Here is a 16645-nt window from a genome sequence, read left to right as displayed (position 1 = left end):
CAGGCCATGCAAACTTGTGTTCATGTTGCGTCTAGGTATATACTTGAGCTTCCTGATGATATATTGATTTGTGGGAAGCGGAAAAAGTGAAAATTTGCACCCTTGATGGAGGAAAAAAGAAACATGAATTTTTCATGTAAACTAAAGGTACTCTACTATTTGGAAATGTAAATGTGACCTTGAACTTGCCATTATGACCTTTCTTAACCTTATCAAAATGACCTTCAGTCAAGGTTTTGTCATACCCTCTGGTCATAAAAGTCTTTATACCAAGTACCAGAATCTAATGATTCTCCATTTCAGAGATATCCTGTACAAGAATTTATTAATACATTTAGCCAGAATAACCTTGGGTAAAGTCAAATCATAAACATTTTTTGTACCAAGCATGAGCTTCCAATTTTATCTGCTACAAAGTTTTAGCCTAGACAAGATTGCATAAATAGATGGGCAAGATGATTGCATAAATAGATGGGCAAGATGATTCCTGTTTACCGAGACAAATGAAGAGCCCTGTGTCAACCGACATGCTTATACATGTATAAATGTGTGAAGGACAAATTCATATAATTTTTTTTGCAGAAGTTGTGTCTATTTTCATTATACAATTTTATAGGTAGTCTCCATTCCACTGCCAAATCAAATCTGAACATTTACCAAATTACTACCATCTCTGTTTTATACGTTGAAAAGCAGATAAAACAAAAGTTGTCAAATTAATTAAAGTGGCAATTTTATGTAAGATATCTGCAGGTGTCAGAAAAATATTTCCTGACCATATGCAAGTTGTATAATGAAGAAGTGAATATTAACAGATAAGTTTTATTTTTTTTTTCTAATCAAAATACATTATATTCATCTCAAGTTATTTCCATCCTTTAACAGTTACATTACATTCTACCTCCTTTTAAATTTTCTGTGACACAGATGACAGTTCTGTTACAGCATTACTGCTCTTTTTCATGAATTTGCCTTGTTTGAGGGCAAAATTTTTATGTAAAAATAGGCAGTATTAGATTGTTTCTTCACAATACCTTTCAGTAGAGATTTCAATATCTAAAGTTTTCTCAAATATTCATCAATGAAAGTTGGCATAATAAACAGAATATTTCATAATAAATGGGATAATCTTCATAAAGTGTCTTTAAAAAGCTTCCCCAAGAATTTATCACTGTCCCTTGGTTTTCTAGATTGACATTTTTCATCACTGTTGTAGCTGATTTTGTAGGGAGTCGTGACATCACCTGCCTACTGCACTCTCGTCTGAGGATGTTGTCGTTGTCCCTCTTTGTCCAAATAAAGACTTGAACAGGTCATCTCTATTTGAATATACAGAATATACATACATGTATTTTCAGGTCATTTTGATTTATTTTTTCCATAAAGAAATAAATATACAGATGATATAAAAAGCTTCAAAAAATGCCCACTCACTCCAAAAGGATGGTCACAAATTTTTTAAAAATACAGTGGATCGACCTTCAGATATCAGGACGCCAGATATCCGGACGCTTCAGTATCCGGACGATTTTTCATCGGAACAGAATTTTTTTAATGTTATTTTGTCTTGTTTAACTGGTAATTCAGATATCCAGACGCTTCACCTATCCGTACAAATTGACTGGGAACCAAAGTGTCCAGATAAATGAGGCTCCACTGTATTGAATTTATTTTTTTTTATCATTATATAGGAAACAACACTGTACACAGATTAAAACTACTAGAAAATTACAGTAATTATTCGCAATTTGGTTGTTTGAGTCCTTGAAGATCAATTTTTGTGAGCTAGGAAACATTCTCTATGTTAAATACACAGCAAAAAACATTGTTGGCTGTGATAACTTTTTGTGAGTTAAAGATTGTCATGAATCTCATGGGTATTTATCGCATACAAATACAAGAGGCCCAGGGGCCACATCGCTCACCTGAGCAAACTGGAATCGGATCAGAACTGATAAGTTTACTAAAGGGGGGGGGGGCTTGAATTTTAATACTGCTTGAGAATGCCTTTATATTAATACAGCATATGACTTTGCTGTTCTTGATAAAAAGATTTTTTTAAAACATTTTTTTCCTATATATATAACTTCGTAATAATTTAAATTTGTTTCCCCATTGTTTTCCTCCCTACCCCAGTGGGTCATGATTTGGAACAAATTTAAATCTTCAATACATGACGATGCTTACACGTCAATATGACTAAACATAGCTTTTCTGTTCTTGGGATTTTTCCCTATATTTTTCTATGTAAATCTTTGATCCACCATTGTGGGCCCACCCTACCCTTAGTGGTTATATAACGATTTGAACAAACATGAATCTACACTACCTGAAAATGCTTCCATTTAAATACTAGTATCACTACTCATGGCTTTGCTATTCTTGAGAAGAAGATTTTTTAAATATATTTTAATGTTAAACTTGAATCATCCATTATGGCCCCACCCTATAATTATGATTTGAACAAACTAGAATCTATACTACCTGAGGATGATTCCATATAAATATCACTAATCATGGCTTTGAAGTACTTGAGAAGAAGATTTTAAAAAATGTTTCCTATATATTCCTATGTAAAACTTTGATCGGCCATTGTGGCCCCATCTATCCCCGACTCATGTTTGAACAAACTAAGCTACACTATCTGAGGATGCTTCCACATGAGTTTCATCTTTTCCTGGCCCAGTGGTTCTTACACTTTTTAAAGATTTTTCCTATATATTGGGTAATACTTTGATCTTGTGGCCCCACCCTAGCCTCTGGATGTATGATTTGAACAAAATTGAAACACACCTGCGGATGCTCTACATGAGTTTCACATTTCAAAAACAAAATAAACAAGATTTTTTAAAAATGTCATTAATTTTTCACTATTTCCTAATTATCTCCCCTTGGAAGAGGACGTGGCCCCTCATTTGAACAAACTTGATTCCCCTTCACCTAGGGATACTTTGTGGCAAGTTTGGTTGAAATTGGCCCAGTGGTTCTTGAGAAGAAGATGAAAATGTGAAAAGTTTACGCTGATGATGACGGACAAATTTTGATCAGAAAAGCTCACTTGAGCCTTCGGCTAAGGTGAGCTAAAAAGTTGGTTTACAAAAGTTGCCAGATAATAAACTAATATACCTTGCTTCATCTGTCCAGGTACATATCTCTTTAGGAGCCATAAAGTTGACCAGTTTAGGATGTACATGATATCTAAAACACAATTTATGAATATTAACAAATAAGTATGAATATAAAGGGAAATAACTCCCATAAAATTCAGCAGTTTTAAAAATGTTATGGATTTTGACTTGAGTTATTGCTCTTTACACGGTTCACAGTTCTATCATTAAATTGAATTTTCTTTGTTTTTAATAGCCCCTTCTTACTTTATTTTCTTCCCTTCGATCTATTTTCAACTTGTACTTTTCCTTTACCTTATTCTTCTTTCTTTGAAGTTCAATTTTCTATCTATTTACTAATTATAAGTTTCTTCCCTGTAATGTTTGTTTCTATTTTTTTTTTGCTTACCTGATTTTTCTTCCTTTAGAAGCTCTAGTTTCTACTTTTCTCTTCACTTTATTTCTTAACCTCTGTATTTCTAGCCATTGCCTGCATATATAATCATTTTAAATTTGACGCAAAATTAATTAAAACAAGAGGCCCATGGGCCTTATAGGTCACCTGAGCATTATGCAACAACTTTCCAGTGATTGAATTTGATTCATGTTTTAAGCCAGATGCTATGACATGATTCAACACATTTTACACACACATTGATCTTCATAACTATACACTTAGCAGTTGCTTTAGTTTGGTTATTTTACCCATAGGAAAGGCAGAGGAACAAAAAATGCATTTCAACTAATCATTAATATTCAGCAATAAACATTAGTGCCCCTACCACACATGAACCCCTTTACCCTTAGCCCTAGATCCACACATTGCACAATTTTTGAAAAGGCATCCTGCTTTTCAAAAATATTTGATTAATACCAAGGAGCAGATTTCAAACAATTCATTCATTTTTAGTCTATAAGTACAGCCCCCTTTTTATATATATAAAATTCACAATTCTGTAAGAATGGGTCTTGATTTTATAACTATATAGGTAGTTCAACTGCTTAACACCCAGGAGCAGAGAAGAAGATTTTCAAAGAATTCTCTCTCTCTCTCTCTCTCTCTCTCTCTCTCTCTCTCTCTCTCTCTCTCTCTCTCTAAAATTCACAATTTTGGCAGAGGCACTCTTGCTCATTATAACTATGCAATTAGTTAGTTTATTTAATACCTAGGAGCAGAGAAGAAGACTTTAAAAGAATTCATGTATTTTCACTATATAATCAATTAATTTTACCCCCCCCAACACAATTAACCCAAACCCCAAAATTCACAATTTAAGTAGAAACTCTTGCTCATTATTATAACTATGCACTTAGTTAGTTTATTTAATACCTAGGAGCAGAGAAGAAGACTTTAATGAACTCATGTATTTTCACTATATAATCAATAGAGCCCCCCCCCCCCCAAACAAGTAAAGTAGGAGGGCCATGAATTTCATAATTTTGGTAGAAGTACTCATGCTCATCAAAATTATGCACTTATTTAATCTATTTGATACCTAGGAGCAGAGAAGAAGATTTTCAAAGAATTCATGTATTTTCACTTAATAATCAATAGAGCCCCCCCCCCCCCCCCAATCAGTGATTGGGATAACGATTACCTGCCCATTTTCGCATTAAATTTCAAAATGTCACATTAAATTAAAATCACTGCGCCATCGTGGCGCATATATAATCATGCACTACATACTTCTAAACTTCGAGCTTTCCCCCAAGCGCTTGTAGTATTTCCCAAAACAATCGCTGTCAATTACGCTTGATAAAATAGTATTTAATGTCGTTCAATTAAAGCGTTCTTATGACTCTCTCTTTCTCCAGTTTCTAATCAAACAGTTACATGTTTTCTGATTTAATGCGCACGAAATAAACTGGTGTCAGGAGTGCAGCATGCTGCCTAAGAAAATACCTCGTACCGATAAAGGGCAGACTTTTCTTAATTTCAACAATCCTAACAAACAGAATTCAAGTAAATCGGTAGAAAATTCCCAAGAAGTATAACATGCTGTACAGAGTTCGGCAATCCTCGGCTGAACTTTGCACGCTATTCAAACCTGTGTGTGATAGGTGGAGCACATCACGCAATAGATCGCTACATTTCTTTGCCGGAAACTGCCTTGTCACTCATTTCATAGTTCGCTCTGCCTAAAGTTCTTAGAAAAAGTTTCTTTATTAGTGTAATTCCTCGTGTTAATTACACCAAATGTTAGTAAACTGTGATAGAAAGAACACAGTGTTGGGCGTGCATCAAAGTAACTCAGATTTCAAAAGTATAATATTTAAATGAAATTCAAATAAGATCACATGACTGAATCAGCAAGATGGAAGATCACCTTTGACGTCCGAGGTTATGTGCGAGGTACGAGTTTTTCTTTCCGATTGGCATAAAATTAAAATGGGGACTTTAATCTGGCAGTGATGATTAGGTCTAATAAAAAACCAAAACAAAATTTAACATGATAAAGCATATGATCTATAACCAGGCTTTAAATCATTTTAAAGATGTTTCAAACATTTTTCGGAGACAAAAAATAAAGAATTGAAATTAATTTGCAGTGTTTATTTTCTGACACTTGTGAATTTAAATATATACTAATTTTGTATCTTTTAATGTTGTCATTCAATAATTTGACAATTTCAATTAAGTTGAAGAAATTTAACAGCAAATAATCAATTGCAAGTTTATAACTAGGAAATGTCCCATTAAAAAGTCTGTTTGGCGCATTTTTTGAAATGTCAATTGACACTGACTTTTTTTTCACATTTAGCCCCACTGAGCTTATCCCAATCACTGCCTAATACCAGAACCCCTGACCCTGGGGCCCTAAATTCACAATCGTGGTAGAGGCACTCTTGCTCATCATCTTTTACTTTGAGTTAGTTTATTTAATACATGACTTCAGAGAAGCATTTTTCAAAGAATTCATGTATTTTCACTATATAATCAATAGACATGTGCCCCCCCAACACCATGAACCTCTGACCCTAGCAGTAAATTCACAATTTTGGTAGAATGTTTTTCATCATAACTATGCACTTAGTTAATCAATTTAATATCCAGGATCTGATGAAGGATTTTGAAAGAATTCATGTATTTTCCCTATATAATTTTCAATATTGCCCCACCAAATGCATTCAAAAATAATTTAATTCTGGGGCCATAAAATTCACAATTTTTGTAGAGGCACTCTTTCTCATAATAAATATGCACATAGTTATTTAATTTAATAACCAGGAGCAGAGAAGAAGATTTTCAAAGAAATAATGCATTTTCACTATATACGTATTTAGCCCCGCTATATATAGCCCCTACAGGGCCAAAAATTTCAAATTTTGGTATGGACTCAATGCTGATTACAATCATGCAAACAGTTTGACTGCTTGATGTCCAGGAGTAAAAAAGAAGATTTTTAAAGATTGCATTAATTTTAGTGGTTTTGGCCCCACCCCTCAATACCGGTAAATTGTTTTATAAATCACAAAAAAATGCCTTCCTGACCTGCTGTACCAAATTTGGTTGAAATTGGTTATATCTGCAGAGAAGAAGCTTTCTCTCTAATGTCTCTCAGCTGTTGGTGCACAATGCACTGTCATCAAAAATCAGCATCATAGGTCACCTGAGTTTACTCATGTCTTTATTGTGTGTTTCCAGCTGTAAATTATTTTGCATTCAACATTGCTGATCCCAAAAGATTTGAATAATTTATTTCAAAAATTTATAAAAAAGCGAAAAGTCTTCCTGACCTGCTGAGGGCTATGGGATCATTGATATGTATACTCTCTAGATAAACTTGTGTTAAGTGATCACTGTCATCAAAAATCTCTGTATCATATGTTTGTTCTGATGTCTTCATCCCCGTTTGTTAACATATATAATGATGATCTCATGTAATGGTTGACATTTTTAGATTTGCTTAATAAAGAAGTAACATATAAGTTCACACAATTTAAAGGTTTTATATACAGATAAAACTTGTGTTATAGCAAAGTCACTGGGACCTATGTAATTACTTTGCTATATCATGGAGTTGCATTATATCCATATATTTGTTAACACAATATATTGATATCATGTATAACTTTGCTATATCTGCTTAATACTGGTAACATTATTGGGAGAAAATTTAAAGGTTTTATATAATAGAAAGTCACTATATACAGGTTCAACAAATTTTCCAAATAAAAAAATTTCTGCCTTTCATTCCTACAGATATTTTGTTTTATTTCAGTTTTTTGTCCCTAAGAAAAGGGTGGTTAAGGTGTTTAGAAGGGGGAGGTTACCGATGGTTCTTGATCTTGATTGACAGCTGTCTCTGGTTCCTCAGGTTTCCCCAGAACCTTATAACTGGCCCGCTTCATCTGTGTCCTCTTAATCAGTCTGTCTCTATCACTCAACACCTAAAAATAAAAGTAGCAGTATAATTACAAAGAAGACTGGCTGACCCCACAATATTTTGGAAGCAATTATTCAACTGAATTTCAAAGAGACTAGAAAAATGCCTCTACAAATCTCACTTCAACTTTTGGTTCAGGTAAGATAAAAATTGTAATTTCACTAGACTTAACCATTGCCGTTCCCTTATTTGCTAAAATGTCTATCAAATATAAAATATTTCTTTAACTTTCTTCAGATTGTCTTTTTAAATAATATTACCTGTTCTATTTGTTTCAGGGCTGACTGTTCAAAAGCATTGAAGGATTTACTGGAAATTTTACCACCAAGTAACCGAGTCTTGTCAAACCATTTCTGGAGAGTATCATTTCTACAAAAGGACAATGATTTTAAGATTATCTGAGTCTATACACTACACTTCAGGGACCATAGCCTATAAAATTTAACATCAAAACACTATTGCTCCAAAGAAAGTTTAATTTAAAAGAATTCTGTATTAAAGTGTACTGAATGTATATTGCTAGATGAAATAAACCTCCTCTAAATTGCCAATTTATCTTTTAGGAAAGTTAAACAATACTAGCTGTATAAAAAATAAAAATTAATTCTTCATGTTAATTAACCTGTAATTCTGGAAGTCTTTATGTCTCTTGGCCAGGAAGTCAGGTATTTCCTCCATTGCTAGTTTCCGTTTCCTTGCTTTATTCTGCCCCTTTGATTTCTCCACTGTCTGTTTTGTCTCCTCCGAGTCTGACTCACTCGTTATCTCCTCATCATCCGGGTCGTCTGTCTTCTTCACTGGTCTATTGAGCACAAATATGTATATCTCAGCAACTTATTCTTTATTTTGCAGTTTTATTTAAAAAGTAAGTGCCTAAATTTTACTATATGAACAGTTTTCATGATTTTTCTTCTCACACTGAAATCAATAGGTACACAAAGTAAGACAATGTTTATTGTTTGATATCAATTAGTATATCTCTTCTTGCTTTTCGCTATTTTGCTTAAGCTCTGTACACCTACTTCTGCTGTCCTGACTCAATGTGTTGAGTCTCTGAGTTCTGTAGAAGAAGGACTGACTGTAGCTGGATCAGTTTCTGAAGAAGATTCTCCAAAGCTGTCTGCACTGTAATTAAACAAATTTAGCAGATTGTAAATGTACATACCACAAGAACAAAACTATAAGCAGACTTATAAATAGAACTTGTATGTTCCTGAAAACATGTGAAAATACTTAAATAATTTTAAAATATACACTTTTACAGAATATTCTTTAGCATACTTTATGCTGTGGTGTACCTGTTATAGACTTTTCCTTGAAGTTATCTTCCCCTAATTTCTCAAAATCCCTCCAGGTGTCAGGTTGTGGAAGTTGATTAACAGCTGTCAGTATTTTTTGAAACTTGATTCTTCCCTCTAGTAAACTGTCCCAAAGACCTAAAGTTAAAAACTTCAAATATAAACACATTAGGAAAAAAATTTTTTTATGTCTAACTTGTGTATTGATATACATATTTTATGGGGAATAAACTAGGATACATCAAGAAGTACGAAATGAATGAAGAGGTAACTTTTTATCAATTATTTGTTTGACGACCTACATGGAGCTCCTACAAGTCATATTTATTTCTTCACAGGTATGTCTTTTAACCACAAGGAACCACAAGGACACACCAATGACATCTTATTTAACTTTAATGAGTCTAATTATGGTTTATATGTTCAATTTTTAGTCATCTGAGTCACACAGGTGACCTATTGCAATATGTTATTGTCCATGTTTTTTGTCCAAATGAATCCTAATGTTTTGAACCATTTCATCTTAATTTTCTTGAACAGCTTATCCAATTTCAACTTATTTTGGCACAAAGCATCTATAGGTCAAAGGGAAGTTCCTTATGGTTCATTGTGATTCCTTGTGGTTACAAAGACATACCCTTTCTTCACTATTTCCTTGTATATTGTTGCTCTACTTGTACAAACTCCATTGCTTGTTTGTGTTGTCCCCTACTTGTAATAACCTAGTTGTTGTACAGATTTAATTATTGCCTTCTTTGTGTTGCCCCTTACGTGTACAGACCTAATTGCTGTCTGACTATAAATTGTCCCTAACTTGTACTCACCTAACTGCTGCCTGGCTGCTTCTCCTTTCTGGATCTCCTCGTTCAGTCTTGACTTGGAGAAACTGCTAACCCCTCCTCACCTTGAAAATGAAACATTCATTATTTTACTACATCATACAGTTTAAAAACTATGTTAAAAATGTTCTTTAGAAATTATTTTCTTAAAACAGCTATTCACTGAAATCTTTCTTCAAGATATCAGCATGATAAGGTCAAAACTGCTACCTGAAGTTGACATATTCTTGGTTTAAAATAAAAAATATACTTTAGATAGCTGAAGCTACACAGTATACATGTATTAAGGTTTGATATCACCATTACCTTCTTCTACTTTTTCTGTCTTCCTCCATTGATTCTTCATCATCATCTCCTTCTTCTTCATTATCATCAGTGTCTTCATCATCATCCTCGTCACTCTGATCCTCAGCCTCATCTTCAGAATCATAATACTTACTGTAATCCCCGTCATCTACAAAACTTTGAAACACATGCATACTCTAATTAAGAAAGTCCCTCATATCTTATTTAAAATACACAAACCTTCCTTCAGTGTATATATAGCAATAAAAATTGCTGAAATTCTACAGACCTAAACTTTTGACCAGCACCCTGGGGATCTGAGCTTGATGCCATCTTGGCTTTAAATGAACCAAGGGCAGACAACTCCTCCTCTGCTTCTTCTGCTGTCCTGGGCTCCTCACTTCCCATAGACTCAGATTCATCATCTGACTCCTCTGAGTCTTCATCTTTCTCCTCATTTTCTTTATCATTCATTACATCCTCTTCACCAAGAGAGCTGTCATCTTCTTGTTCTGATTCACTCTCACTTTGCTCCTCAGATCCACTGACATCTGTCATACAACAAAATCTTAACATTTGGTTTGTTTCAGATTCTTTATTAAAATGTATATCTATCAGTTATTGAAGAACAATTGGATTAATTGATTATTCTTAAAAGGTGTTGAATAACATTTCAATATTCAAGATATTTAATCATCTTTCCAAGCTTTTATACTCAATATTTACAATCTCTGAATTTGATTTTATTTTTAATACATAAAGAAGTGATAATTTTTTTTCTATTATCAAACCGTACCTGAGTCAAGGTCTAAGAGCTTCTGCCGTGATATTTTTCGTCCCGCGTACTTTTTCTCATTGTTTACAGACTCTGCAGCTGCTCTCTGTCGGAGTTTAGTAGCTGGCAAGGGAGCGAACTCATCCTTCTCTTCAGTCTTCTCTGTTAACTTTGCTGCTGTAACTGAAGGAAAACAATGATCGATTTACTTTATAAAAGGGGTGAGAGCATAGGATTCAATGCTGCTTTTAATTGATGACCCACATGTGTATCAAAATCCTCGTCTGTAATTCTACTGTGAAAGTTACAGATAAAACAAATATAAAGGAAAAATTTCTGGTTAATGTCTAAATCAAATAAGATTTATTATTGCTCAAGATAGCTGCTGTTAAAATAATCAGAGATACAATGGGCCTACAACAAACAGGTCCGGCACAATCTCTTGATTAAGCTATATAGCTTGATTTAGCTAAATAGCTTTATTAAGCTATTCAGAATAGCTTGATTAAGCTATTTTATTAGACTTTTTTCTCACTAGTGTTATTTTTTCAACAAGTGCAAAAACTCGCACCTTGGTGCAGTGGAAATATTAAACTTGGAACTCTTCTGAATACAATGCATGTGAAAATCACTCACCAAATTGTGTCTCCTTGAGAGACTTTGTACTCAAAGTTTTAAAAGTTTTGGAGCTATTGATGAGTGACCACACAGTTATTTCTTGAATGAAATTATAAAAGAGGTCATTGATGGCCAACAGGATAATTGATTGGTAAGAGCTCAGCACAATGAGAAGCAATCATACTTACCCACGCTTAATCGCACACACAGTTAATCAAACAATGGAAATTCATGTTTTGTCTCAACAGCAGCAATGTTAGAACTTTCTATGATTTAGGTTGTATTTTTCAATTTCAATTTCTTTATTGATTCACCAAACATGTTGGCATACAACCATGTTACATATAAAAGACAAGTAATAAAATACATACATGCAAGTGTATGGATCAGTGAAGTCAACAATGCAGAGTATAACAACTTGAAGATTAAACATAATCATTATGCAAGCAATATAGTATGAACAGTGATGAGCTACTGAATGCATTAAATAAATATATTATAATTGTGCTTTATTTTTGGAACGCAATTCAAAACATTCATATAAAAATTCACACAGCCTTCTAGAATGAACTGCATTATCAGGATTACATAATACTTTACAATGATTTTCTTTCAATATGTTATCGTTTGAATTACAGATGTTCAAAGAACAGTACTTTTTTCGCAAATCTATATATAAGGGACAGTCATATATGAAATGTATTTCACTTTCTACAACAGTTTTACAATAGTGACACAAGAGGCCCATGGGCCACATCGCTCACCTGAGAAGCTGACCATTCTCTTCTTTACCAGATTTCCCCTTTGTTATACATAATGCATTCCCACCCTACCCCACTGATCATAATTTAGACATTTTGAAATCTACACTACCCCATGATCCTTCCATGGGCACATATGTTTCAGATTTTTTGGCCCAGTGGTTCGATATTCCTGAGAAGAAGATTTTGATAAGATTTTTCCTATATATTTCTATCTAAAACTTTGATTCCTATAATGGCCCCGCCCTTCCCCAGGGGGGATTTTTATTTAGAATTTACACTACCCCAGAATGCTTCCACATAAGCTTCACTTTTTCTGGCCCAGTGGTTCTTGAGAAGAAGATTTTCAAAGATTTTTCCTATATATTTCTATATAAAAATTTGATTCCCCATTGTGGCCCCGCCCTTCCCCCCGGGGTCATTATTTGAACAATTTAGAATCTACATTATACCAGGATGCTTCCACATAAGTTTCAGCTTTTCTGGCCCAGTGGTTCTTGAGAAGAAGATTTTCAAAGATTTTTCCTATATATTTCTATGTAAAACTTTGATACCCCATTGTGGCCCCGCTCTCTGTCGGGGGTCATGATTTGAACAATTTAGAATCTACACTATACTTCAGGATGCTTTCACATAAGTTTCACTTTTCTGGCCCAGTTGTTCTTGAGAAGAAGATTTTCAAAGATTTTTCCTATATATTTCTATATAAAACTTTGATTCCCCATTGTGGCCCCGCCCTTCAATGGGGGCCATTTTAACAATTTATGAATCTACACTCCCCACAATGCTTCCACATAAGTTTCAGCTTTTCTGGCCCAGTGGTTCTTAAGAAGAAGATTTTTTAATGACCCAAATTTTTGTCTTTTCTCGATTATCTCCCCTTCGAGGGGATATGTCCCTTCATTTTGACAATTTAAATTCCCCTTTACCCAAGATGCTTTGTACCAAGTTTAAAATTGGCCCAGTGATTCTTGAGAAGAAGTTGAAAATGTGAAAAGTTTACAGACGGACGGAAGACAGAAGACAGACGGACGGACAATTTGACGGACGAACAAAATGTGATCAGAAAAGCTCACTTAAGCCTTCGGCTCAGGTGAGCTAAAAAACGCAATTCTTTTGGGATACAAGGCTTTGAATATCTGCCTACTTCAATTTCCAAAGGATGTGCAGAAATTCTCAGTTTTGTTAATTTAGAACTCTAGCTTTATTTATTGGATATTTTAAGTAGTCTTGTAATTCATAATTCTTTCTAATTTGACTGAAAAATAATAATTTACCACATTTGGAGAATTCAATGTTCTGGAGTTGCAAATTAACATTTTTATGTAAAAATTCTTCAAGCAGCTGCTGAATGTGATATAATTTCAAAGACTAATGATGGAAGGTTAAGTTTCTTTTTTAATTTATCAATCTGACTTTGCCAATTATCCTTTACACCATTACTATATAAGTTGTCATCTTCTAAGGAAGCAGCAATAAGAATTTGATTTCTAGTGCTATTTTTATTCTTAACATTTTTTAGTCTCTTATAGTATTTAAACATTGAGATGATAGCTTTGCAACAAATAGGGACTGTTCCTAGCTCATATTTAATGGCTAAATTTGAAGCTTTTCTCTGTACACCCAAAATATCTTTAAATATCAAATGCTGTATCTTTTCAAAAGGTAGTTGATCACAATTGTTTATATTAATATTAAAGTCTGAAATCCATGTTTCAGAACTTTGATAGGTTCAATAATTATATAATTTTAAAAGAGTTTTTAAATATAATTTATTATTAAAATGTAATGAGCGTTTCATTGCATAAAAAGCTTTTCTTGCACGGTCACCTAGTTGTTCAGCGGCATACTTGCTTAATTATAAGTAAAAATAATTCCTAGATATTTATATTCATGTTCAAGATGAACTATTAAATGATTATAATAAAAACAATATTGAGTTGTGTCAATTTTCTTATTTGAGAAAATCATTGCTTTAGTTTTATCAGAGTTAACAGTCTCTTTGATTTTATGCAATATTCTGAGAGACAGTCTAATGAGTTTTGGAGACCTTATATTGTAGTAGAGAGGAGAATTAGGTCATCTGCAAAGAATAAATGTCCAACTTCAATATTTTGTAATTCAGGAGGACTTGTGTTATAATCAATTAAGTGTGAGTAGAAGTCATCAATAAATATATTAAAAAGAATAGGGGAAAGATTTTATCCTTGTTTAACCCCGCGTGTAGCTATAAAATGTTCACTATAGTAAGATTCATCTTTACAACAATATTTAGTATTTGAGAACATATTATTTGTGGTAGGATTGGATTTTACATAGTTAGTAAATAACGATGATTCTTATTGGTTATCGTTTGTTTTACATTCGGAAACTTTCTAGCTTTATACAGTTATTTGGGAAACGTCCTTGTATGGGTTATACATAGAATGTAGATTTTTTTGGATAACCGTAGAGACACACCTTTAGACCGCGGTGTATTTAAAGTCCAGCATTTCACGATTAGTCAGTTGGTCTGGAACCTTCTCAAAGGTTCGTACCAGCTCACTTTTTTGATTAGAGGGGTGGATCCCGGTCCCTGTCTCTGTCTCGTTCAAATCGTTCATTCGTTCACCATTATCCTTTTTGTTTTCCTTATTTTTACGTCCATTTTCCAGTTCCTTATTTCTATTTTTGGTAAACCGGTTAGGTTAGGCATATGTAGATTATTTTAGGGTGGGTCACTTTTCATTCAAACTTAGCGTTGGGTAGGACGGCAACATTGTACATTTGTTAGGTAGGCACTTATTTTTATTGAGGCTTATAAGTACAAGGTCGTTAGTACATCAGTTTTTGTTGTAAATATTCTTGTACTGTTAATAAAATATATCTGTGACTATAATAAATATTTGTTAATTTGCAAACTCTTGTTATTAAAATTCTGGGTTAGTAAGTCACTTTCGTGACTATATTGAAATCAAGAGTCTTATTGGTTAGTAAGAAATTGGAATAAAACGCGAAGTACTATTATTAATAAAGAAAGTGTGTGATATTAAAGAGGTATTTTCATACGGTCATTTTCGCTACACTGGTATCATGGAATTTCCTAAATTGCATTGATACCATGTAGCGCCAGCTGGATTATTGGTGCCGTGAGTGGTACCTTGGTTTGAGGGTAAAACCAAATTCTGTCACATATTTATAATATTGTAAAATTTCCCACCTATGCCCTTTTGGTATATTTGTGTAACATTAAAGTAATCAACTGTATCAAAGGCTTTAGTAAAATCCACAAAACAGGCATAAATGTTTTGTTTCTGCCAGTTTAAATATTTAGTTATAAGGGCTTTTAAAATAAAGATATTATCTGTGGTACAGTGGTTTCTTCTGAATCCAAATTGATAATCACTCAGTAGGCCATTTGTTTCCAAGTATGAATTTAGGCGGCATTGTAAAAGTCCATTAAAGAGTTTTCCCATACAGCTTGTAACACTTAATCCTCTATAGTTCGATGGGTATATACCGATATATTTCCATTTCTAAATTTTTTCTTATAATAACCCTTTGAAAGTAAGCTGAGTTGATTTCTTGATAATTCTGCCGGAATGTAAATTAGGCAGGTTGATAGGTCAGAAGCTAAGGAGGCCTAATACGCATGCAAATTTCATGCGCATCTGTCTCTGTGTCTGATGCTAAGGAGGCCAAATATGCATGAAAATCTCGTGCGGTTGCCTTTGTGTTTGACGTCACACACACTGTTGAAATTGGCATGGAAGTCCTCGTGTAATTTAAATCGATTAGTATACATTCTTAATGTCTAAGTCTACCATTTTATTTCACAATGAAATGGAAATATAAGGAATCACTGTCTAGTTTTGAGAGTATGCCAGGGACATCAACAATAGTGGGAAACATGGTATAATTTTAGCATAACGGGCTTCGCCTGTTATGCAAATTATCCCATGTTTCCCACTATTGTTGAAATGGCATACTCTCAAAACTAATCAGATATTTTAAATATTTTTGATAGTCCATAATACATATATGATTATAATCATATACTTGCGACTTTTTGTTTATTTCTTCAATCTTGCGAAAAACGTTTTTGTGAAAAACTGCATATAAATAGCTTTATCAAGCTATTTTGAATAGCTTAATAAAGCTATATAGCTTTTTAAAGCTATATAGCTTAACCAAGAGATTGTGCTGGACCTGACAAAATAAGAAAATAGTGGCTGCATGTCCAGTTGCTTTGTCTATCATGAGCAACTCAATCGTTTTAAAATTCGTAAGATAAAAAAACACCAGTCATACATACCATCCTCTAAATCGTTTTCTGGATCACAGAAAACAGGAGCTGGGGTTGTTAATTTTGCTATCTCCTCTCTCAGATTCATTGACATGCTTTCCTGTTTGCCATATAAATCCCGAGGATACTCCGATATATTTCACGGTATGTTCCGAATAGATATTATATATCTTATGACTATTATATGGAAAAGGAGAAAGAAATACGACACGTTTATGTAATTTTAAGGTCCCTTGCTACCAATTTTCTAACATTACCCTGCTACACAAACTTTCCCTATTCGTCTCGA

General features: G+C 33.6%; 1 protein-coding gene across 1 annotated transcript; it reads right to left on the bottom strand.

The window, feature by feature from the left end:
* Window positions 1-860: 860 nt before the first annotated feature.
* On the bottom strand, window positions 861-16513 carry LOC134242719 (protein AATF-like). The gene is given in 14 exon segments (XM_062724847.1): window positions 861-1319; window positions 3127-3198; window positions 3517-3597; window positions 6846-6949; window positions 7383-7499; window positions 7756-7864; window positions 8118-8297; window positions 8518-8620; window positions 8794-8931; window positions 9618-9697; window positions 9939-10094; window positions 10207-10468; window positions 10714-10875; window positions 16366-16513. Coding segments are annotated over 14 exon segments (1728 nt in total). The 5' UTR covers window positions 16451-16513; the 3' UTR covers window positions 861-1240.
* Window positions 16514-16645: the final 132 nt, after the last annotated feature.

The sequence above is a fragment of the Saccostrea cucullata genome, unplaced genomic scaffold (genome assembly GCF_032062105.1).
Source record: "Saccostrea cucullata isolate Sc308-1 unplaced genomic scaffold, CSIRO_AGI_Scuc_v1 ctg138, whole genome shotgun sequence".
Classification (NCBI taxonomy): domain Eukaryota; kingdom Metazoa; phylum Mollusca; class Bivalvia; order Ostreida; family Ostreidae; genus Saccostrea; species Saccostrea cuccullata.
Note: the sequence above shows the minus strand (reverse complement) of the source record. Positions and strands in the feature narration are given on the sequence as shown.